We start from the raw sequence: 25,845 nt of genomic DNA on the forward strand, positions 1-25,845 counted from the left end.
CAGGAAGAAAGCTCATTCATGAGGAACACATTTATTTCTTATACAAAATACTGTAGGTACTGTATAAAAATTTGTTTACAAATCATGACAGTGACAGTATAAAGGCAATTATAGTACAGTCTCCAATTCAACACACCAAGAGAATCACAGTCCACACACACATCTACTGTATGTAGATCTACACACAAACACTGGCTCTCTTAAGGCACTGAAGGTAACATGAAGCTCTACGATTCAAGGCTGAACTGACTGTAGTTGTGAAGAAGAAGATCACCTTTTCCTTTTGTCCCAACACTTTTAAAGATCAAAATGTTCCAACACCTGGTTAAATACTGGTCTTTGGAAACTTTTTAGGTATTCAAATTGGTGAAATATTTGTACGGACCAAATTAGTGCAGTGCCTCAGCCTCACACAAACAATGTAAGACTATCACTGAGTATATAGTACCAAAGGTGATGCAAGAAATGTACACTTTACAATTTCAGCAATCGTACAGATATAAACTATTTCTGTATGTGTGTGTGTATATATATATGTGTATATATATGTATATATATATAGTACAACATATAACACATATATGTATACATATATAAGTACCTTTGATGTATACAGCTGAGAAACACAGCGCCTCATTTTAACAAATGTTGTTCTCCCCAAATGTGTGCTGGAATCTGGTCCATTCCAATGACAAAATAATAGCTATATATATATGAACTCTATTAAGTGCATGCATGATTTCCTTGAAGCATCTTCAGGCTTCCACTCAGTTTTCAGCTGCAGTTTTCTGTCTCTTTCTCCTCGACTCCTCGACTGCTGGTAACAGACTTCTATTTACAGCGCTAAACCTCGAGGAACAAAAATGTCCCAGAATAAGAAAGTGGCGGGATGATGTCAGATGACGAGGTTAGTCATGTTTCCCAGTCCATCGCTCTTTGCTCATTTACGGAAAACACTCCTCCGAACGGAGTTCAGCGCCCTGCGAGGCGTTCACGGGCTTTGCTCTCGGCTTTTATGAATACGCATGTGAAGTGATTTTAGGAGCGACATCTACAGGTAGACTGCGAATGTCCAGAAAGTAATTACAAACACAAAGTGAAAAAGCATTAAAGATATACACATTATAAACAAACATACATTGATATAAAAACATTAGTGCAACGTTGTTGTAGAAATACAAAGATCAGCATAAAAAAATTACAAAATGTGTAATTAACACTGTGCTTAAGCCAAAAGCAAAGGTGAGGAGCTTATCCCGCCGTTTGCTTTGGGTGACTCCATCATGTCCGTACCTCCTCTCAGTCCGACCGCCTCCCTCTGATTATTTGTACCCTCTTGATTTGACCAGTACCTCTGTCCCTGTTGAGCAACGTCTCAGGTTCCTGAGTTATGACAAAGATGTATAGACAGTATAGATGAATCAGGACTTGCACAGGTGTGTCGCCTGTCAGTGAGGAAAGAGTTGCCTTGTGTGAACTGTAAATGGCTCACTGTGCTTTAATGCACAACTAGCAGTGCAACCCCTGGAGAAGGTGCAGGGGTTGTGAGAGCGCTACATGAGGCTGTCCCATAAACTGATGTAGGATTTTGTCACGATGGAGGTTGCTCATTCAAAACAGCCCCACCTGAAAGTCTCTAAAGCCTGCGCTGGAATCTGTTTTTCTTTCCAGAGTTTGGTCATCTCTTTTCATTCTTCAGGTATTATTACTCTTTTACTCATTCTTTTGGGGGGTTCTGCTCTCTACCATCCTTGAAGTTGTGACATTTTTAAAAACCACAACGAAACATGCCCACCAACAACAATGTTTAGCTCAAAAATCTTCTTATTGTACTTCATGAACCTCTATCGATGTGACCTTAAAGCAGCCAGTCGTCTTCACCAGATGAAACCTTCAGTGGCAGAGACACTGCTGCTTCGTTACGCCGTTATCTTTGCTCTGAGTCGACCGGGAGCAGGGGTTCAGGTGGACGAGGTTTCTCCGTCAGAGAACGGTGTCCTTGGCTGGTGTGAGTCCTCCATGTTAGCGTGCACTCGCTGTAAAGTTCAAGCACCTGAGTTTGTTTGGCTGGCAGTGTCTGAGCTGCTTTCACAGAGACGTTTGATTTCTTAGCTTAATCAATCTGCTCTGCACAGGTAGTTGGTATTTCATTGCTATAGAAACTGGGAATTCATTTCTCTGATTGTGCTGCAGTGTTCGTGTGCTCCAAACGAGTTCACCCGCTGTCTACCACTGGTAACAGAGTTCCTCCTGCTACACTGTTCACACATTAACTTTTACAGTCAGCTGGAAATGTGCTCATTTTAGAAGAGGGGGGTTGACAGAGGAAATAATCCTTCATGTCCTTGGAATGCCTTCGGCTGTGTGTGTGTATTTGTGCAAAATATGTATGCATGTATGTATGTATGTAGGGGCACAGGAGGTTTTTACAGTCAGCAGCAAGAGGCTGGATCTTGTTGTTGGACTGGGGTGAAAGGGTGGCACACTTTGGCAGTGACGCTTCGTGTCATGTTTTTAAAGAGTGAAGCCATCACTGCCAGGGCATTTTCCTGGACCCTTCCCTCTCCTCCAGCAGTTCAACAGGTGGGGTGGGAGCTGGGGTGGGGTTGGGACTGGAACGGCAGGACGGCTGTAGAGGGAGCGTGGCTGTGGAGGACGACACCGGCATGTCCAGGCTCTCCAGGGAGTCCGAGAGGGCTCCTTTGGTCTCGTGTTGAGGACAGAGGACGTAGCGGTTTGGGTGGTGGACCTCCACTGTGGTTACAGAGTCCAGACCCTTCAGGCAGAGAGGAGAGGGCCCCCCAATGGGGTCACGGCCACCGACTGCCCCAAGCTCCATAGAGGACTCGTCCATGTTGACGTACAAGATCTCGTCTGGGTCCTGAGGGTCTGGCAGATCCTCAAGGGCTTTCTCAAGCTCGCAGCGCAGGGACTCAAACGAGGGGCGATCCTTTGGACTCAGCAGCCAGCAGGAGAACATCAGGGAATAGCTAGAGAGGAAGGAGAAACATTACTCCATGTTAAAGCATGTGAGAAACAGCGACATTTCATATGTAGTTTCTTACATTTCCTGGACTGCACCAGTTACAGTGAGCCATTCTGGTATTATTTGGACTAACTTTCAAACAATCAATAAATCAATATTTACTTGTATTTAAATAGACAGTTTTTCAAGCTATTAAAGTGTTAACATGTTACTTGAAAATCAAGTGAAAAGCTGCTTTTCAGATAAAGATTGGTGAAATTAATTCAAAATATGATTAGAAAAAGCAAAAATGTGACAATTTTGTGTCTTAAGCTTTGTACCAGGAACGGTGCATGGATCAGTATGAGTGTGTTTCAGTCAGAATCTTTAGGAAACATGGAAAACATTCAAAGCATCATCTGAGCTCCTTGAGAAGCAGACAGACTGGAACTGTTTTTAGCCTCTGGGCGAAATCGCTTTATGGGAAAAAGGTGCTTCTAATCAGGAGGCAAAAGATTTATAGGTTACTTCACCATCAGCTGAGTGTGTTTCGTGGAGAGTGTGTCAGTGAAGGAGCAACACTCACATGCAGTCCAGACAGTCTGGAGGCTGTTTGAGACGGTTTCCCTGTCTCAAATAATCATAAATCTCACTGTTTTCGACCCCGGGGTACGGAGTCTGGCCCCGCGTGGCGATCTCCCACATGGTGACTCCAAACGACCACTGAGAGAGACAGACAGATGGAAGAAAGAGTGGGAAAGACGGAGAGGAAGAGTTTTGAATTCCTTCAGATTTTACAGACTTTGCCGCACACTACTCAAACAAGAATCTGCACTGCTCAAACATTAGCTATGGAAATAACACAGCCATGTTTGTTGAGGCTTGCTGGACATCCTTTATGCACAGCTTACTGAGGAATGTGTATCCTTTTTAAAGCACGCACTGTTTTACATGTGCATGGAAACCAGCACTCTGTCTTCATGGGCCTATTAAAATAGTAAACATCACATTTCTCAGGGTTTGAAAGTAGAAACATTGCACTGACTTGCATTCATTTCCTGGAAGCCCACCCTATATTTGGCCATAGCAGCTACACACCCACTTCTGGACAACCCCTTTAACATTATGGTAAGCTCAAGGCAACAGTGGCCCAAAATCAGCCTTTTACTACACTATAGACATGAAAGGTGGCTATAAAAGGTTGTACAGTACTTCCTTCCTTCAAAGAGAACTATTTCAATAGATACCTGTTTTGATAGTGGAAAAGAATGTCATAACTAAACTTCTCAAACCACTCCTGCAGCATAATTTACTTATCCACTGTCAATCAAATTGTTAACCTTGTGATGACCAGATCCACAGATGGGAGGTGTCTCCCCAAGGTGCTGAACTGATTTGTTTTCCACACCGGGATTAAGCATGCATGCACGCACACAGTAAGTTAACTCACCACGTCACTTTTGGTGGTGTAGACACGATCAGCCAGGCTTTCGATCGCGATCCATTTGACGGGCATCTTTGAGATCCGGCCCTGCCTGTAGTAGTCTCCGTTGTAGATCTTCTTGGAGAGGCCGAAGTCAGCAACACACACGTTCATGTTCTCGTTCAGCCTGAGGCAAAGAGACCAACGTGTTACCGAGCTGTATATGGAAAAGGGGCTTCAGGCTTTGAGCACAGTCTCTTGGTCTCCTTTGAGTTCTCTGTCAGATCTGCGTCAACCATTGCAAGCAGGGTGAAAGCAGAAAGAAAAAGAGCAAGTGGTAACAAGGAACTGAGAGAGTGAAAAGTGGAAGCAGAGATTGCGCTTACATGCAGTTGCGAGCAGCGAGGTCTCTGTGGATGAAGTTCTTGCTGCTGAGGTACTCCATCCCTCGGGCAATATCGGTCATAAACTTCACCAGCATTTGAGATGGGAGGTACTGCGGGACGAAAAAGTTGTGGTCACACATCCATCACAGCTGACGTTTGTTTTCTGCACAGCAGAGGGCCCTAGAGCCCATCAGTGCTCCCCCTGCGGGACGAGCAGGATTCAACACCGCTGTGTGCTTGAATGTTTGTCGAACTCATGGATGTTTCAACATTCTGAAGGAGACTCGTTTTGATTAGGCTCGTGTTTCCCAACCCGGCTCTTCAGGGACTTACTGCGTATAGCAGTTCTCCATTCCAAAAAATCTTTTCATCCATTAATAAGCAAAACCGCAGATAGCAAAAAATGATCTCAGAGTTTAAGTGCTGCCAAATAGGTGTGGATAGAGACTGTAACAAATACTTCACATCTCTGTTAACCTTTGGATATCATTTCGCTGACAGACATTCATGTGAACTTCTAAACCCTGAACTCATTAAACTGTTAGGCTGACTGCCTGTGTGCGCATGTGTGTGTGTCGCTGACTCGGAGCTTTTATTGTTTGCAATCAGACTTACCACAGGACAGTCTCCCAGCCTTGAGTACAGCAGATAGCTGTGCAAGTCTCCGTGTTTCATGTAGGGCAGGATGACCACAGGGGAGGGGTAACCTTCACTCTCCACAGTCTGCAGACACACACCTGTAAAAACACAGCAGCTTAGTATTATTCACACACACTGCATACATGCTCTGTGCATACAGGATTTAACACGATTTTAATCATAACCTCAGAACAGAGGTCCTAATGAACTATTTTAAAGGGTCAGTTCACCCAAATTCTAAAAAAAATAAAGGTATTTTCTCATTTACCTTCAATGGTATTAAGTCATGCAGATAATTATGGTTTATTTTGCTCAGGTTTTGAGCCATCTAGTCTTTCCAGAGTCCATGTGACTCTTGATAATCTACTGAACATGCACTAAATCTGGACTATTTCTTTGGTAGTTAGTAGCTCCACTGAGCTGTTTGTAGTGAGGTTTGTGTGTTACTCTGATGGACCACAGTTTCTATCTCGACACTCAGGTGAAGAAACCCAACAACGCAGGAAAAGTGAGAAGACCCACTTTTTTGTCATTCGAATGAACTGACCCTTGACGTGACGAGCAGCGTGAATCCTGACTCACCTAGAAGCCTCATGACATTGGGGTGGTCAAACTCTTTCATGCAGGCAGCCTCCCGAAGAAAATCCTCCATCTCTGAGCGGGTGCAGATGGCGACTAGAGAGGAGACGGAGCAGAGGTGAGACCGTGTGGTTCGGCATAGCTCGCAGCACATGCTGCCAGGTTGCCAGGGTAAGAGATAAACTTTTATTTCTGAGGGTGTTTTGGCTCCTGAATTTATTAAACTATTAATTAATACATGTAAACAGTTTTTCCTGCTACGTTTGTTTTAGCTTTGTCACCACAGCTCGATAATGTGGCAGATGTCTCACATAAGAGGGTGACGCTTCTTTTTAGAACATGAAAATTCATCTTTCTTCCTCAAATTTGGGGATTTTATGCATTTGTCCTCAGTTTGGCACTCCAGTTTATGTGGGGTGAACTTTTATTTCTGCCAGTATATTTAGAGCTGAAATTCTAGCCCCCAACACTTAATTAATTTCTGACCCCGGGGGCAGAAATGGCCTGTGTTCCCAAAGATGAAGGGCTTCATTGTGGTGACTGTCGAGCACTTTGGCTGTCTACTCACTCTTCATAGTCTTGACAGCAACTTTGAGAACCGACTCCTCCTGAGTCAGCAGCCCCTCCATCACAGAGCCAAACTCTCCTGAAGGAAGGAATTCAAACACAGTCACACACTCAGTTTAGATGCAACAACATAAAATGTTTTATTCAAAAGTGAAGAGTGGTTGCAGAATGCAGGTCTATGAGATTATCACGTTGTAAACTGTTATCCAGGGTCAAAACATAGTAGCATCAGATGGAAATGACTGGAGATAAGCGGAAAGCAAGCATTGGTGCTCTGGCAGATAAGCCCTGACTATGTACTATGCCGCCCTGATATGAAAGTGTGTACAAAAGCCTTTTCTACCATGCTGTTTTTCAAGTACTCATTGTACTGATACTGTACAAATGAACTTCACTCTATCCCTGAAGTGAAAAACAAAGTGGTACCTTCTCCCAGAGTCTTTCCCAGGGTTAGCTTATGTCTGTCCACCATCACGTCCTGGAGCTTCTGCTTCAGCTCGTCACTGATGCCCAGGCTGTTCACTGAGGAGGAAAAAAAAGGAACTTTAATGAAGCCTTTTAATGAAGTACACAGAAAAGAGAGAAAAACAGCCAGATTGCCAAACCACACTGCACAACACTTAGCCAAAAACAAAGTGTTAATAAACACTGCCAGCTTGAATAACAATGAAAAGAGGACTATAACTGAACTAATCCTGTCTTCTTGTAAAACTCCATTCAATCTTCTTGCTTTTTATCTTTTTGTTATTGGAAACAGAACTCATTTTAAAGTGGGCTGAACATTGTATTAATTGAAAGTGTCTATTGTGTGTGTGTGTGTGTGTGTGTGTGTGTGTGTGTATAAGTCCTGTTCCAATAATGCTAAAAACCTTTGCTCTAGTCTTCTTACTTTCAAAAATATGAAACTGTTAAGTGTGAAGTCTTAAAGTCTACACTAAAACAAAAAAAAACAACAACAATGAAGCCTGAGTTAAAACTACCAAAGCCAAACAACTAAAACTTAAGTGTAGCTGAAAATAGAATTAAAAACTGTACAACAATGACGACTAATCCAAAATCCAAAACTACAATAGTGTGCAGAGAGGGTCTGACTTTGAGCCCCTCTGTCCTCTAACATGAGCAAGTGAGCCTGCGAGGGACCAGGTTGGGGTGGGGAGTTGATGAAGATTTCAGCTGTAGCATAGTGTTGTATGGTGTCGAGCAGTCACTGCGCGACAGACGCTCGCTCGGTTTTCACATCTGGCCCAGGATACGACAAAGCAATGACATGCTCAGAGACCCCCCCCCCCCCCAGCTGCTGCTGCTCCGCTATCAATCTGCCACGCGTCGGACAGCAATGTGCTCAGTCCACAGGCATGTTCCAACACATGTTGGCGTGACCAACTATTAGCCAATGCATGCAATAACCAGAGCCCCAGGGGTTCAACTTTGTCCTGAGAATTGGCCAAAATTACTGGTCAACATCAGGATCGTAGATCCGCCCAAATCCCTTCAATCTGACCCTGTACTTTATTCCCAGTGCGCTTTCCCGCATTCACTCAGAGTACATGGTATCTCTACATCTCTTTCTCTTGACTAGTCTCATTTTACTCACTGAATAAGGTTTTTTTTTTCTCTCTACAGTTTTGCCTTTTCCCTTCCTTTTTTTTGTGGCTGTGGCAAGCTGAGACTTGCGTATGAGGTCTGCACAAATATTGTGCATTCAACCAGGGACAATGTCGGGGCTTGACTGTGACCCAGTTGTGTGAAATTTGAGTCTGTATGCTGTGTTTACAGGTACGCATCTCTGTAAGGACTCACAGGGACTGCTGGTTTGAAATCTCATGCATAAGAGGGTTACATCAAGTCACTTTCTTCCTGATGTAATTCAATCTTCAAGCTCTCAGTGTGCTGTTATCTTGATTTCACCCTCCCTCACCCACCTCCTTCTGCTCAGGCAGTAAAATGCCTGAAACATAGTCAAGTCAAATTTAATTCTGCATTTCACACCTGATTGTATATGGCATAACTTCATGAATGGATTAACTGCACATCAAACCAAAATAAAAGATAAAACATGCCGTTATATAGTACAAGGGGCACAGTGTTGTTGTGGAGTGTGTCAGCTGACTGAACACTCCAGGGCTGTTTTCACAGCTGTGGGGAATGCATTAACCCTTAACTGTTCGTGTTTCAGCCTCTAATCAGCCAAATAAACCTTTCCTGTCTTGAAATTTGGAGAATATAACTGTCACTGTGTGTAATTACACCCAAAGATTTCCTTCCATGGAACTGTTGGATCCAGGCCCAGCGTATGAGAGGACATGCTATTTCTTTGTATTGTTATCTATCCTGGGGACAGAGGCAGGTTTGGGCATGCTGAGAGACGCATCTCTTACCGCTAAAAGGACTGTCAGCTGCAAACATTAAGTGTCATCTTTCTGACGAGCATGCACGAGCAGACCGTGGAACTCACATGTCGCTTCTGTAGTCCTGCGGCTGTAGGTGCGGCGAGCGCGGTACCTGACCACCAGCTCTCCGCTCTCCATCATGGGCTCGAACGCCTCTCTGTGAATGCATACACACATCATTCAAAACAGAGCCAAACACACTGAGAGGTCACTCCAGCAGATGTGTAAACACTGCAGAAAACAAGGCGCTGCTGCACAATTCTTATGAATTGTTGTTGGGCTTTCAAAACAGATGTCTGCTATTCTATCCAAATGCTTCAGAATGCATGCAGAAGTGAGGCAACTAGGCCAAGGAACTGAAAAAAGCTCAAGATTTTTGGTTTGGCACGGCTGTCGAGTCCCTCCCTTCCACCCACGAGGAGCACTAACAGCTTACCCAAAGCGCGTCTCCTTGCGCCGCAGCTTGGCCACGTAAACAGCCATGAGCACAGCTATGGACACGGCGCCGGCAATGGCCATCACCACATACCACCAGTGCCAGGAAAAGGCCGGGGGCGAAGAGGGACCTGAGGGAGAGGTGTTGACAGACACAGATGAGGGTTTAGTCATATGGGTCTTTTAAGGTGAAGTGAGAAAAATCAGGTTTTTATTTATTTTATCAACTGAAGGCAAAGGGAGAAACATGTAAACATGTAAACATGTATTATTTATTGATGATTTAGTTATACTCATCAGACCGGCACAGTGCCAGAGCACAATTTTAAATGGTCAGTTGTCTCAGTCATTCCCTCCATATTTGTTGAGCTAAATGTAAACATTTCTACTCATACTAAAAATATTCTCCCTTTTCCCTCATTCTCAAAACATCTACTTTCTCTGGGTTCTTGTTGTCCCATCTCGCACATTGAAATTTGCTCACAGCTACACCCACAAGTTACTGCTATTCAACCACAACCTCCACCCACTGTTTTTGACTTTTCATCCCATTCACACTCATCCTCCCCCAGCTTTCTTTGCCTCTTTTATCTGCCATTCCTGTTGTTCGAATTGTCTGTCTGGCTCTACTAGACTAAGCAAACAGAGATGCTCCGCTGTTCCTGCCTGTTATAAATATTTATGATGCGTCTCCTCATTCACCCCACAACCCTCTTCCCCTTTTTCTCTGAGATCATCTCCTCTCTTTTTTCGCTTCCTTCCTTTTTTTCTCAGATACACAGGAAGGGACTCTCGGGCTCGTGGAGGAACTCAGTGACAGAGAATAAGAAAGAGAAGTCCTGTGGTGGAACAAACGCCATGAGCTCACTTCCACTGTCACTGTGTCATTAAGTGCCACTCCGAGAGGTCACAGAAGAGCGTGTTTGTGAGTTTGCATGTGAAAAGCCGGTCATTACTCACCTCTAAATTCCTCCATTTCTGTGGGAGAGAAAAAAAGCAGAGCTCACATCAATAATCTGACTTTCAGGAGACAAACAACATATTTGTTTTGAAACCTAAAATAACATGTTTATCCATGCAGAACTTGGACGAAACACCATGAGACACTGATGGTCATTATAAACTGCTACTGAAGATACGAGCTAAAATCAGACTTTTGTTTACAAAATGATGCAGCATTCAAGAAAAAATGTAATTCATATATTTCAGTCATTTGTTACAGTAGATGCAGTATGTTATCGTTAATATGTTCATTAGCAGCTCTGACGCTTCCTTGTCACTCACCAGGAGCAATAAGTGTCAGAGTCTGTGTGGGGGTCCAGGGTCCTTGCCCCGCCCCAGTATAGGCACACACTCGAAAAGTCACATTGGACAGGGGGGTGGACAGATTGATTGACAGCTCAGTGTCCAATCCAGTATCCACAACAAACTGTCAACAAAAAAGAGGGAGTCGGTCAGTATCAAGCAGACTGGATGTTTCCTCTTTGTCTGTCTTATCTGTCGATTTGATGAATAAGGTCCATCAGACCATCACAGCTTCGCGTTGTGTTTTGCTGTGAGCGAATTCGTCCCAGACTGACCTGCTGTGCGGCAGGCGTGCTGTACTCCACCACGTAGCCGTGTAGCTCTCCATTCAGCTTTCCCGGAGGCCCCTCCCACGTCATCAGCACCTCTGTCCCATTTAGCACCGCGGTCATGTTAACGGGTGGGTTTTCTGGCACTGAAACACAAAGCACAGCAGAACTTTAAGGCCTTTCACTTCTCACACAGTTGCATGGACTTTCACTCACAGAGTGGTGTAAGGTTAGGTAAGCAAGTAGCTCGGGGTGTGGCGGTGTACGTGTCAAAAGATTCTGGGCATGAATGAGGAGTCGGCAGCGCTGTGACTGTGAGCCCGGTGGCCGGGGGCCAGTGGGCTGGGGGTTATCCAGGCGTGTGTTGTTTTGACAGCCTAGAGCCTCTAGGGTGTGGATCACTGCAACAGCTGGAAGGAGAAGATGTCAGAGAATGTGGAGAATTCTGCTTTATTAGGACAGAAAAGGCTAGCAAAGGGCAATGCAGACAGGGGCGATTAGCTTAGCTCAGAAGCCAGCACACCCTCTCTGTCTCAGCACGGTTGGATGAACTCAGATGGACACATGCCGAGGCCTGTGTCTCTCTCCGTCATGCTTTCCCTCCTCTTCTGTCCATCCCTGTTTCTGCCTTTTTCTTTGGCCTGCCATTTTCTCTTCTGGCTCTCTGGAGCAGAGAGCAAAAAAAGGCTGCTGGCAGCAGAAATACCCAGTGGAGAGAAAACCTAGCTGAATAACATGCTAGAAATAGTGTGAGGAATTTGCGTATGTGTGTTCGTGTGTGTGTGCGTGATTGATGCCCTGTATAGCAAAGAAATTCAAGAACCTTTTCACGAGGAGACGACATCGCTGATTTCCTTTGTTGCCGTTTGAGTTGAGGCTCTCTTTGTTTTTGCTTCTCACCCTTTCCGCAGGCTTATAAAGTCACACAAACTAGCTGGACAGCCACACAACGCACACACATGCACTAAGTCAGTGTGAGTTTGGGAAACATGGCCCAGCCTATGGATGATGTTATCAGGAAGCGTTTGGCGGGTGATTGTTTCCACATGCGGTCCCTGTTCTGCCTGCCAGCGGCAACAAAAACAGAGTCCAAGTCGAGTTTGTTCCAGCAGTTCGTCTCCACCTATGATCCGTCATCTCTCTTTCTCTCTCTCTCTGCCTCCTCCTCAACCTCTTTGTTGCCTACTTGCTCCCTTTCCCTCTCTCCCCTCCCCTCTTGATGTCTTTCTCTCTCCCTGTCTTCCATCCAACATGATTCCATCTCCGTCTTTCCAAGTTTTCTTCTCCCTCGCTGCCCTCTCTGTGGTAATGCCTCTCTCTCTCTTTTTTTTTTGCTATGAGTTCAAGAGAACAGAGAAGTTAATTGTTTCGCGTAAAACTTGAGGGAGGAGAGAAAAAAACTGTTTAACTTGAATAAACTAGAGCTGCAAAATTTGGGAAGTTTAAAAAGGAAAGTGAGATGTGAGCCGCTGCTGTTTTCTGAAATGTAGAAACTACAGAGGAAAAAATGTCTCATGTTGTCGCTTTGTCCTCCACATGAAAGCAGCCCAGGCTTGGCAAGAGACTTAGAAACAAACACTTTTGAGCCACAATTAGTTCACAGCAGCAGAGGTTAGCATCTGCATCCATGGCAGACTACTGTTTCACATCCTGTAGCGTGTTGCTATTGAAGGAGCAGTGTCGGATAGCCATGCTTGGAAGCATTTAAACAGTGTTTGGAGGCATGGCTCTTCCTCTATTTCTCTCTATGTATGCTTCACCTCGTCCTCCCAGTCTGGTTAGTCTCTGCGTGGGTCAACACGTGGATGGGAAGGGGTCAATCTTAAGCCAAAAATGGACTCATAACCCTGGGATCTGGAGTCTGTTCCCCATAAATGAAAACAAACTCAGCACTACACAGGAAACATGTTTCCCAGATCAGCTGGAGAACAAATGTTGGTGTCGTCAAAAGCGTCAACTTTTCAGAACATCCCTCGCTTCAGTTTTTATGAACAGACTGTTGTTGTTGGAGTGCTTTAATGCTTGTAGTTTCATTTTTCTGGCATATGAAACAGGATTAAATGTGACACGTCTGTGTGTCGTGCCACATCGTCATGACTCATTTCTGTCAGGATGATGAGTTAAGTTCTAGTTAATTCTGCGTCACTTTAAGGTTGCAGACAAATGTGATCTAACAAAAGTGTGGAAGGAATCAGGAGTCCCTCAGTTGCCTTTCAGTGTAAAAAAGTATGTAAAAAGTGCACAATAGTACTTGACGACTGTTGAAACACCTGGTCACAGTTCGTTTGCCCTCTGCAAAGATGCATTTCTGGACTTATTTATGGAAGTGAGAGGAAAATGTGTTTACATACTGGATACGTAAAGCATAATCTCATTACAGCTTTAGGATTAGGAGCGTGTCATGGGTCATCTCACTTCCTCTCCCATCCTTGAGCCCCCTTCCCCTTTCTGTTCTCTCATCCTCCGGGGAAAATAGTGGGCTTTGGGAAAATAGCAAAATGAGTGTTTTCTCAAAGCGCCCCCTTCCCTCGTTTCCCTGTTCTTCTATCCATTCCTTGCCTAGTCCCACCATTAACCTCGTTTTTTTTGTTTTTCCCACAGTGCCTCGCTGTGTGCTCTGCAAAGAGAAATCACAGGTCATCTGAGGTCAAAAAAAGGGGGGAAATGAGAGACAAAGGAGTGAAGCTGAAAGGCTGGATTCAGAAAAGAAACTTGTTCAGCTTGTTTGATGCGTGGTGCTACAGCGAGGGAAATGGAGGATAGACGTGAGAACAGAAAAAGCTGGCAGGAGAAGAGTCTGCAATGAAGTAAAAACTTAAGAATTAAGGAGGAGACAGACAAGCGGCGAATGGGGATGTCTGTGCCAGCATGACACATGTAAGAGATAGTGCAGCACATAATGGCACAATTTATTAATGAGAAACAAATGGAGCAGAAAGGCAGACTTCAGGCTCAACAATAGAGCCGTATGGGAGTTTTGTCACAGGCTCCAGCCCTGAAACTAAACAGAAAGATGTGGAAAATATGGCTGAGCTGTCAGCAGTCTACCTCTCCTCTTCATTTGCTCACTCTCTTTGACCTCCCATGTCTCCTGAACTATCTTTGACCAGCAGCTGAATCTTGTCTTGTGTTCTTTTTCTCATCCTCTGACTCATTAGGACAAGTGCACAGAGAGCTGCTGGAGCTGGAAATGAAACAATACTATCCAGCGGGAAATATAAAAGAATTTTCCCACTGAAGCAAAACAAGGATTGCTATGACTTAGTTATAATAAAGAAGTGAAACTTGAACATCCTGACTGCAGCCAGAGTATCTCAAAACCACTTTTAGTCTTTCTCCATTACAATGGCATTTCCACTTCTCCTTTTTTCTATTTATGAGAAGTGCTGTGTTTAAATGTTTTCAGATTATAAACAGCTTCCATTATGGAAATCCCCCATCATCCCTCCAGTGGCATAGTATCTCTGCTTTAATATACGCCGTTTCCATTCCTATTCGTCCAGGGATAGAGACAGCATGAGCTGGCATGGAAAATCCCACCTCAGTTCAAACTGAGACACACAGCAGCCTAGCATTACAGTTTGGACAGAGTGCTGCGATCCTAACTGAAGCCTTTCAGGAGAATTTAACGTCCAGCCTCCCTCCCTTTCTCTGTCTCCACCTACTCTGTCACTTCAATACCAGTCAGCCCTCTAGAGTTTACATTTGAAACTGGGTTTGAAGAGGTACAGCGGCTTGTGTCTGGTATTCTTCATGAACACTAAGTTGAAGGGGCACAGGAAGGAATATTATGACTAACAGAGCACAGAAACTTGATTCTCTGACTCCTTTATTATCATGCAGGATGTTGCCAATAAGTCTTGACTCACTTAGAATCAAAAAGAAACGCAGTCCACAGAATTAAACCAGCAGTGAATTCAAAAAGCTACATCCTAATATTACAAACTGGGTGAAATGTGCAAATGTGCAATGCTAACATATTGTGTGTGCCTGCTAGCTGCTGTGTAGCATCTGTCCAGACGGTTATAGTACACAGCAGGAGTGGGAGGAGACTTGGACTTCAACCAGTAACCAGTTAACACAGCCTTGACCTTGACACACACACACACACACACACACACACACACACACGAGACATGTAGGGTGAAAACAAACATCTCCTGACTTGGAAGGCTCACCTCCTTCTTTGGTGCGTAGCTCCATCCAGGGCGACCAGTCAGATGGCCCCTGGCTGCTGTGACAGGCCACCCTGACAGCATAGAGGCTGTGAGGCTCCAGGTCCCCAATGAGGTGTGTGGCTGGTGGGATGTTCACATTCTGGTTGTGGATCATCTTAGCTGGGCCTTCTCTGAAGGACTCTCCTGAATGTTTGGCCTGGAACATTCAGAGAACACACTTTGTTAGAGGATTTCAGGTTGTGTGGCCAGATTTGAGGGTAATATGCTGTACTGCCTTATGGCACAAACAGCAAGAGAACCCTGTTCTTTTCCAGGAGAAAACAGATCTAAAGCCAGAGTTTTTCAATAGCACCTCAATGACTAATTATTAATTATGATTGATGAAGTGATTTCAGTTTATAGGAGGGGGGTTGATAATTAATGATGCAAAAGTAAAGACAAGACAAAGTCAAATAAACGCAAATTCTTTTTCTAGCATTTTTCCCTACATGCATAGTAATGACAGAGTTGGGAATGAGGTGCATAATGTTGGTGGGGGGTGATTCGTTTTAATTGCCTAAAAAGGGTTAAAATCCGCTTCATTGCTGTTTTGAACAGAACTCAGGGTCAGTAAGGTGCGATGAAAGCAGAACCCATCAACTAAAAATCACAGGCAGAAACCTGCTGTCTCTGCAAACTCTCTGTGGTAAACACGTTTAAAGAGGAACACAAGGCAGGAAAAATCCTTCATTGCAGCAATCTTAAAACCACATTAAAGTTACTGGTCTGCACCATTGTTCTCTGCTCATTATCAAGCCGCTTTTGCAGGCTACGGGCAGCACTTCACAGGGTGGGTTTAATAGCAAGAGCTGAAAACTTAAGGAGACCAAAAAAGACCAAATGAACAGCCACACAAACAGATTTGGTGTGTGTGCACCACAGCTACAGCAGCTGTATGCACTGCTTTGACAATGACTTAAAAACAATATGAGTATACATATGAGTAGCTGGGCTGGGGATCTTTCCTCATGGCGTGAGTTGGTGGTGTGATTCCAAGGAATATTCAGTTGTATGAATGGGAAGTGTATGAATGTGTGTGTGTGAGAGAGAGAAAGAAAGAGTCATTCCTGATTCGATGAATCACTGTCCAGCCCGTAAACAACTGTGTTTAATCTAATTGTACAACTCAGCCCTGAGTCACACTTGAGCATGCATTCCCCTTGAATGGCTCAGACCCACAATACCTGCTGTCACTGCCTCTTCCTGTTTTCTTTAACTGTCTTTCTTTCTTTGTGGAGCACAGTAATATCTCTCTTCTCTCTACACTGTTGCCTTTTTTTATGTTTCTCTTCGCCTCACAATGAACCGTTAAATTCAGATTTTTGCCCCATTCTGCTGAAGCCGGCCCCTCGCCTTGTTCCCCTGTGAGGGTGAGGGGGTGAGGGGAGGGGAGGGGGCACGAACAGAAAGAGGTATGAGGGGCAGCTTTATTAGAACCAGACGTTTATGGGTGGTGCTACGCCGCTCGCTTCTCCAGGAGAAAATGTTCCTCCTCTCAGCTACGAGCTGTAATGGCCACAGAGCAGGATAGTGGCAGAGAGACGCTGACAGAAAGCAGGAGAGAGAGGGAGTGGTGCGACATAAGATTAGTCCAGGAGGCCACTTTCCCAGAGTGAAACCTGATCCACTGGTACGTGAATAAAGCAGGGAGGGGTAGAGGATGAGTTAAGAGAAGAAAGCAAGCTCTCTTTTCTTTAAAGTTAGGCTTGAAGTTAGGCTCTGATTGTCAGAGTCCCGTAAATAGAGGGAGAGTGATGTATTTGTTTAACATGCAGGTCAAACAGTTGCAGTGATTTTTCCAGGCTAGTTTTCTCAGCTAGTTGTGGTATTCCTCTCTCACATTCGTCTCATGAAGTCTCACCTGAACAGAGCAACGGATTATTGGGTAGTCGCCTCCAAAACCAGGCTGCCATGACAACTGGAGACTGGTCTGAGTGATCTCCACGGCTCTCAGATCATGAGGCTGGGATGGGAGTACTTAAGAAAGAAAGACACAAAAGACATAATGAATAAAGATGCAACAACAAGGAATTATGCAATTAATAATTTTAAATTGATAAAGTTCAAACTGAATGAAAAGGGCTCAAAGGTTTGTGCTCACCGGTGATGGTGCCAGATCCAGAGGTGGCCACGCCTTTGTGGTTATGGGCCTCACAAGAAAAGGTGCTGGTCCTGTTCAAACCTGGACAGAAAAATGAAACAACATGTGTGTGTGAGATGGGAACATTCAGGGTCTTTTTAAACCAAACATCCTTGCTCAGCATGCTGAGCTGCACATCATGTTGATGTGAGAACAGCGAGAGCAATAGTTTCCATAAGGTAACGTGATCTCTCTGTCAACAGTATTATGATTAGTTATGGGATTAGTATGTGTTTGTTGAAGTGAAAGTACACTTTTGAGAGACTGACCTTCACAATAAACATATCACTTCTGGTAAATCATTGCGTAATAAGTCTACTCTTATTTCTTACCAAATACATAAAGGCAGGAATGATTAAAATCCACCTCACATCAAACCTGTGTCACCTGTTATCACGCTCAATCTTAAAACTTTTACTTTTGATTATAGCGCCTCTGTCACCCTTACGTCACTTTTAAGTGTTGGAACTAAAACATGCATTAAACCAAATGAAACTTATGATACTTTAATCAGCTTTTTGACAGACACATATTAATGTGAAACCTTGATTCACACATCTTTTCACTATTTCAACATTTTTTAAGCCAAGTTATGTCGCCTTGATGCTGATACTGAAGAGAAATGTTTTTGAAAATAATCACTATGTGTAGTAAGCACTGATCTGTTGGGCTAAATTTTGTTGAAAAGTGAAGGTTTTATAGGCATCTGGGTTACATGTTGACTGTTGATTCAACACCATTTAAGTTATAATTTTTTGCAGTGTAGTTTTGAGAACAAAGAGAGCTGTGGTGTTGAGGTCCAGGTGTAAGAGGCTGAGCTGCTGCCTTCAAGAGGCTGGGGCTCCACTGAGGGGGCAAAACACTGTGACACACACTGACAGTCAGCAGAGAATGAGTCCCCTCACAAAGTGACTCACAGCGTGCTCACGCACTCGAATCATTCCACAACACAACACAGGCTTACACACACACTGAAACATGTGACGTCCAAGTTTTATCACTGTTATCTAACACCCGAACGCTGTCAATCAGCCACAAACCGAGACTCGCACAGAATCACAGTGTGCGTCTCTGCACCGCCGGCACCATGCCTCCATTGTGTTGTGGCCGGAAAAAGAACAGGGGGTACGCTCCTCACTTGGTGAAGTGAGGGATTGTGAGTGGGTAAAGGAGGGAGGGAGGGGTGAGGGATGACCACTGGCTGTGTGGGTGAATGAACTGCTCATCGGCCCATCTCTAAAATTGCGCCACCGTTCCGTCTGTTTCGTTCCCCATCAGCAAACCGCAACACAACATCCCCTGATCAGCTGAAAGTGTCATAATCAGTCACTAGGAAGACCTCCTGAGCTCATGAGCATCGCAGTATTGGCCAACAATGTTAATCATCTGGGAATGAGAGTACAGTGCTTCCTTTCCTTGGCTGTCATGTACAGTGCAGTAAGAAAGTGTTTGAGAGTGATTGTGACATACTGTGCTTTGTCAGACCAGCAATCCACAATGCAAATTCAATTTAGAACGATGTAAGACAGAAAAAAGTCATCAATCCTCAGACACAAGGAGCTGAAATGTGAACACTTTTGCTTGATAAATGTTTTAAAGATTTAAGTTCACGTATTGGACTTGAATTGAAACAATGACAATGAGGTTAAATGGCCAACTTTTATCATTGAGAGAATCAATATTTTGTGAACAGTTCTCAGCTCTGTTTATACATGGTGCCCCAGTTTTTATATAATAATTTTTTTAAGCCCAAAAAGCTGAATGTTCATGAGCGGCCATGGCAGTAACCTGACCTAGTGAATATGTGTTTCAATTGTTGAAGATCACTGAAGAAAAAAAAGCTCAGGAAACAAACAAGAAGTCAAGATGGCTGCAGTGCAGGCTTTGCAGAACATCACATGGGAAGATACTGGATCTCTGTCTGTTGGTCGTAGACTTCAAACATCCTTTTCTATACAACTTGAATCCTGATATTAAACTGAATTATTATTAGGACTTGAACAAGTTGTACCACCTTGTTCAATTGCTTCCAGCCCTAAAACTGGTGGACTCGGCATCATGTCAGATGTAAATAGAAACCACCTTAAACTTGAAGTTACAGGAACATGTGTTGCTCCTGATGCCTTAACGGTCGGGATGTACTTCATGCCATTCCTCTTTATGGGCCTATTGAAAGATTATTTGTGTTTGCCTTGGTTTGGGCTGGTGGTCTGCCAGAGCAGCTGCCCATTCCAGAGAAGTGAGTGTAGGTTACCGTCAAACTGGTCCTGGTCAGCACTAGCCAGCCTTCTCCGATGAGACAAACCAGATCCTTAAACGGACCGCTGCCGCCTGCTCCTCCCTCCTTCTGTCTGAGTCATCTTTCTTTGCCTGTCCTCCTACTACTGGACTTAACACAGACCAGCTATCTGGTAGGCAGCTGCGGTTTGCATTCAAGCAGCAACAGATCCCTTTCTCTCCGCCTTTCTTTCATCTCTCTATGTCCTCTGCCCACCTATTTTACTTCCCCCAACAGTCCCTCTTTCGCCTGCTGCTCTTTGCCCATCAGCCACACAACCACAAGGCACATCCTCAATGGATCCACTGGCACTGCGCCAGCCAGCCAGCTCTCTCTGGGGAGGGTGGTTATTTGGTGGTTTTGTTAAGGCCATGGAGGGGGGATTTGGAAGCCTTTGAAACTGTAGAAAATCTTTGCTGAGAGCTGTTAAAGCAGTACATTATCTTTGGCCTAAACAGATTAATTCAAAACCCATCATTCTGAAATTGTATTGTTTGTTGTCATTAAAAAACTTTGCTACTTGGGGCCACAAGCTGCTGACAGCGACTTACTTGTCTAATATAGTTCTGAAATTAGTAATGAATCAGTTAATTAATTAGTTAGTTTTTATGGAAAAAAGTAACAATTAATAATTGATTGATCACTGAACAATGGGCTGTGAAAGCTCTTGAGGTGTTGATTGAGGCTGTGTGTTTGAATTCATCTTATAAACTGTGTACAACTGGCCTTGACTGCTCAGGTAACAGAGAATGACAGATGGTACCTGTGAGGTTGAGCATGGAGGGTGACAGGGCCACCGGGTCCTTCAGGGAGTTCAGGGGAGCACCGTCCTGCAGCCAGATGACCCTGACTGGCTCTGGAGGTCCGTGGGCCACACAGCTCAGGCTCAGGGATACATTGGCCACTACAGACATGTGCTGGGGCTCCACCGAGAAATGAGGAAGGCCTGTGAAAGAATTAGCTGAGTCAGGGTCTTGACTTGAACAAATACAACTGTAGCACACAGAGGACACATGTATATTTTTGTAGCAGTAACTGTGTATGACAGGGAGCTGAAGTTGAACTCACCCTCCAGCTGAATGCTCCCCTCCTCAGATAAAGTCTGGTGGCTTTCTGATTGAACAGCACATCTATAGGAGCCCATGTCGGGAAGCTGGACCTTCTCAATGCTGTTATGTGTAAAAAAGTGAGAAATATGAGTTGACAGTTTTTTAAAGATCAAGCAATGACAAACTAAAGTAAACAGGCAGATGTTGGCAGAAAGATCCACAGACTTTGATAGCTTTTCTTCCAAATTTTGCCATCCAGTCATAGCAGGATTAAATACATTAAGCACAGTTGGAAAGCCACATGTGGTTTCACTTGGTTTATATCGTTTCTTTCAGACTTCGCTTTGTTCTCCACAGTGGCTGATGTAATCCAGCAACAGTACTGGTTAAGCCAGGTGAAAGGATGAGGTGGAGGAACAGGAAATAAATACAAACTGCAAACATTTTTAAGCCAGGTGTGGCTGCCTCACAGCAGATGAACCTTTTTCATTAAACCTCATGAGACATGAGAAAAGCAGCTAGCATGTGTAGCAGAGAAAGCAGCTGCATACCTGAGCGTGCTAATGACCGTCCAACTGTTGCTGCCAGTGTGGACTTGGAACTGGTTGGTGTCTGCGAACTGAAGTGGCACGCCGTCTCTCAGCCAGAGCACATCAGGGGGGTCCTCTTCCTCACCCCCTTTACCCTTCAGGGTGCAGTGCATTTTAACAGGTTTGCCCAGTGAAGAGATGACAGTAGTGGGACTTCGCTCAAACTCCAAATCTTTGATTAAGAGAAGGAAGATTAGGGGTTAGTTTAGTCATTAAAGTAAACCTTACTTACAGTACGCATTCACAAAGCCCTACTTTATAAGAGCATCCTGTCTAAAGATCATATGCTGGTAGATCTGAGGTTATGCTGCCTCATATGGAAATAATGCTGGGATTTGACATAGGAAGTACACAATATACTTTGCTTTTACATGGTTTAAATCAATTTTATTACCAGCAGGTGACTGACAGCAAAAATGATCGATGCCTATTCCTTTTCAGAAATGATGAAAGAAGTCATGTTTCTTCCATAATTAGAAAAAGGAAAAACAAAAAAATGGTGCTATTCAGGACTTTTGTGAACACAGTCAGTAAAAGAAGGCCAATTGTTTGATGAATTACAAATCTATTATTATGATTAATTACTAATTAGCAAATCAAAATAATAGATTTGCCAGACAACAGTAAAAATGCCCAGTACAAGTTCCCATAGTGATAAAAAAACTCAGAAAAGCAGCAAATCTTGACATTTGAGAAGCTGAAAGCAGCAATTGTTTGGTTTGATGAAGCTTAAACACTTAATTGATTTCCAAAATTGTTGTTGACTTATCAATTAATCACTAAAATCTTCATTAGGTTGTGTGCTTGCTCTGATAAATGTTCACTTATGCTGGACAGGCTTGATTTTGCCAACGCTGAGATGTGATAAGAGCAGGTGAAGCCACTGCTTATCTGCCACCACGCTGGTGTTTGAATGAGTCCAGTTATCTTGTGTCCCTCACTGACGGCAGGGCTGACCTGAGAAGGACAGAGCTGATTCTGGGACAAAGGCTCCTTGTTAGAGGACGGCTGCTCCTGCTGCTCCGGCAGTGTCGCGGCACAGAGAGCTCAACACAAACTCTAAAAACATTCAAGGTTCCTCTGAAACACTAATGATAAGCCTGCAGGTCGCCTGCCAAGACGTCTGAGAATCTGTTAAACATCCAAAAAATGACGCGGAGAGGGTCAAGATGAATATGATGGTTACGAACTGGTTCTGCTTTTTCTTACTTTCGAGACATTCAGCAGAAACGAGAGGTGTTATAATGCTGAGGGGGAGGCATGCATGCTGTTTTAAAGATAAAAGAATAATGATATCCATTACAACACAAAACAAGCATAAATCTCTCCAACCGGAATCTGTTTCTTTCTTCTAGCATCAAATAAAAATGCTAAGCATCCACAGCGCAGGCCAAGGTAAAGAATAACTACTCCTTGCCTTGATAAAGTAGATAAAACATAAAGTAGTATGAGACCGTGCAAACTTGGCTTTTGTCCTTGAATTTGCAGGACAACAATAAATCACACTTGTTTCCCTGAGTGATGCCTGTAAAGATTTTCTCAAGCTTGTCAACCCACCCTGAGAGTCTGTTTCATGGCCAACCTTCAACCTCTGATCCCTTCACCGTGACCCCCACAGCACACTGCAACTCATCTCACACACACACAGAATTCAGCTGCTGAAGACAGACCTGCACACTCAGGCCGTACTCATTTCAACATGCCCTTGATTCTCTAAATGTGCATGTGAGACACACACACACACACACACACACACACACACACACACACACACACACACGCACACACACACACACATACACACATGCACAAGTCTGCATTCAAAAAGCTTGTTCTGGGAGTGTGCAATAAATGAAGGGGCCCGCTGAGTCTCTGCTTCACCGCCTCTCTGTCTCTGTGTGCTTTTTGGCATTAAAAGTCATTCCCCCCTTTACTTTTAAGCTTGGCTGAGCACTTTCAAGAATCTGCGTAGCCATGACTTTGTTTTTTTTTTTTGTGCCATATTGAACAAAAAGCAGCCCTACTTTCTTTCTCTGTCTCTTAGTGCTACATTCATATAATAATAAGCTTGTAAACCTTTTATGAGAATGCAGAGGTGGGCAGAGAGAGCAGGCCATGGTTAAACTGTGTGTGTGTATTTGTCTGTGTGTATTTATGTGTGTGTGTGTGTGTGGCCTCTCTACAGTGATTCATTTATGCTTAACTACTTCATCTCCTCCCTTTTGTCCTCTCAATTCCCTCGAGGTCCCACTATTTTATTCAGGACCAGCCTCTTTCCACCCCTCTCTACTCCGACTCTCTCTCGATGCAAATGCTCAGATGTTAAATGTCAGTGGACACGCACATACCAAAAATACCCGACAGAGTCCGAGCATTTATCCTCCTCTCACTCCCTCCTTTATCTTTCTGGCTTTTTAACGCTGCGTAATTCAGCCCCTCCATTCACTGCTGCGCCTTTGCCCTTTTCTCATTTAGTCTCCTTTTCATGCCATTCTTCGGATTCATCGCTACACATTTTGCCACCTCCCCTCCCAACTCTTTCTCCTCCACTCTTGCCCCCTTACCCCATCCATCATTTCACTGCGTGAGTCTGAGTCAGACCAGCTCTGACTCACAAACCAAAGCATTCGCTTCCCTGAACCCCTCCTCATGCCTCGCTCCTAGGCGCCAGCCATCCCTACATCCAAATAGGATCTGAGACATCGGGAAAAATTCTCTTTGAAACCAACAGTCTGAGCTTATAAATCACAGCGGTTTCTAGTAATCTCTGTCCTTCCTGGTCATACATCTGCTGAGGGCAGAGGCACAGCTCCCAGAGAGTCAGCGTGACCATAATGGTCAAAACACATGAGCTGACAGGTGGAGGCCCCTGAAGGGACTCCATGTTTTCATCCACTGGTCGCAGTAGCTGATGGATTCCAAACTTTCAATAGCAAAACTGATCGTTAGAACAGATAAGGACTTTTGAATGGTGGTTTGCAGGGTTTCCACAAGTGTGGTCCTAATGTAAAATAACCTGGTATTGATTTAACAGTCTGTTTTCCACCTTTCTGAGAGCAGAACAGCAGATTTGTCTCTATGTTGCTCTGCTATTTGCTTTTAAAGTGAGTATTATGATTTCCTCATTTCGAGGAAGGATTTATTTTAAGCCTTTGCCGTTTCCCTGCCTATATCTCAAAACTCCACATTATTCCGGAAATGCCACAACTGGTGGGAATCCTAGTCTGGATACCTGGTTTGGGTGAGTTCTCCTGGAAGAGCACAAATTTTGCATAAGGCTTCATGCTACACCTGATCTCAACAGCATGATCCTCCAGCACTCCAGCTTTTGATTCCAGTCAAGGAAAACAGCTCTCCACAACAAACCCATTTTACCTGCTGTCACTGAATAAACAGGCATAAGGTATAAGTCATATCAAGTTCAAGTATTAATATCCTCAACCTGATTGGGCCATTACAGCTTCTCTCTTGTTTTCTTTGATCACCTTGTTGTAAAAGGCGTTTTATGTGGAGTGAAGCCTTTCATGGTGGCCAGATGTTGAACGCACTTGCAGCTGTGGTTGCACTCGCCACCCCAAAGCAAATTGATTTAATGAGTTAAAAGCAGGAGGCTGACTGGGCTAATTGCTCCTGACGATGTTTTTCCTCGCACTAAAATTGACAAATAACAGTCAGATTGGACGAAAAGCTGCTGCTGCTCAGTGGAAGTCAAACCTTACCTGTCAGCGCGCCGGCGGTTACTGGCCTCCAAGCAGAAAAAAGGACGAGGAGGATCAAAAACGACCATTTAGACCCTCTCATGTCTCTTATTGAAAGGAGATCGCCTCTGAAAATGTGCTTCATTAGAGGAGCAGTCATCGTGGAAACATCGGCGGACTCCATCACCGCATCTCAGCAGCTCAAAGATCCAAAGCTGTGCGCTGAAAAAGTTTCGCTGTGACTCCGGCAGATGCTGAAAAGTGATTATCCGCAAACCGGATCCCGTCGTTTCAGTTCCCTTTTTAAGGAGACAGATTGTCTTTAGAAAGCCCTCTCTGCGCTGCGTGTTGCTTGTTTTGGTTGACCCAGCAAAGATTAATTTCCGCCAAACTTTTAGTTACCCAAAAAGCGCACAAGCCAGAGGTGCGCCAAAGTTTTCGGCTGCTGATTCTTTTATCCAAATCCGAGTCTATTTCTAGCCACCGACGGAGTATTTTTAAACCAGCGCGCAGCCTGTCGTCCAAAGCCTCTCTCCTGCCCACCGGTTCCCTCACACTCCCTCAGACATTCCCCTGGCTCTTTCTTTCCCCTCTCTCCCCCTTCAAACAGGATTCAAATTCCTCAACTCAAGCTTTTTCCACCCTCCTCCTCCTCCTCCTCCTGAGACTCCCTCCTTTTTCTCAGAGGATGTGAGAAACCCTGCGGCATGCTGATTGTCTCAACACAATCCCCCATTCGCTTTTTAATTACACACGGATCCCCAGAACTTGTAAATAGCCCAGTAAATCACCAGTTTCCCGCTTGAAACACTGTCAGTGTGCGACAAACACAGACCTGTGCACTGCCCGTGTGCGGATCTGCAACATGATCAATGACATTTTGTCCAAGCAGAGTATAAATTAGTCTGTTATCTC

At 44.3% G+C, this 25,845-nt stretch overlaps 1 protein-coding gene across 1 annotated transcript; it reads right to left on the reverse strand.

Moving 5' to 3' along the window:
* Positions 1 to 5: 5 nt before the first annotated feature.
* LOC121608887 (tyrosine-protein kinase receptor UFO) lies at positions 6 to 25,524 on the reverse strand. The gene is made up of 20 exons (XM_041940304.1): positions 24,952 to 25,524; positions 21,194 to 21,404; positions 20,662 to 20,762; positions 20,357 to 20,539; positions 17,277 to 17,357; positions 17,037 to 17,152; positions 15,137 to 15,332; positions 10,965 to 11,104; positions 10,669 to 10,813; positions 10,345 to 10,362; positions 9,386 to 9,515; positions 9,015 to 9,106; positions 6,986 to 7,081; positions 6,561 to 6,638; positions 5,996 to 6,088; positions 5,390 to 5,511; positions 4,775 to 4,884; positions 4,416 to 4,575; positions 3,552 to 3,688; positions 6 to 2,990 (listed from the first exon to the last, which is right to left on the reverse strand). Exons 1-20 carry the CDS (start codon positions 25,112 to 25,114, stop codon positions 2,531 to 2,533), a joined length of 2,832 nt encoding a protein of 943 aa, XP_041796238.1. The 5' UTR covers positions 25,115 to 25,524; the 3' UTR covers positions 6 to 2,530.
* Positions 25,525 to 25,845: the final 321 nt, after the last annotated feature.

Source organism: Chelmon rostratus, chromosome 7, assembly GCF_017976325.1.
Source record: "Chelmon rostratus isolate fCheRos1 chromosome 7, fCheRos1.pri, whole genome shotgun sequence".
Classification (NCBI taxonomy): domain Eukaryota; kingdom Metazoa; phylum Chordata; class Actinopteri; order Chaetodontiformes; family Chaetodontidae; genus Chelmon; species Chelmon rostratus.

Coding starts and splice junctions, on each gene's coding strand:
- LOC121608887 (XM_041940304.1), bottom strand. CDS start 25,114: ATGGAGTCCGCCGATGTTTCCACGATGACTGCTCCTCTAATGAAGCAC. Junction 21,405..24,951: donor AACCGCCGGCGCGCTGACAG/GTAAGGTTTGAC, acceptor TCTTAATCAAAG/ATTTGGAGTTTGAGCGAAGT. Junction 20,763..21,193: donor ACGGTCATTAGCACGCTCAG/GTATGCAGCTGC, acceptor TACACATAACAG/CATTGAGAAGGTCCAGCTTC.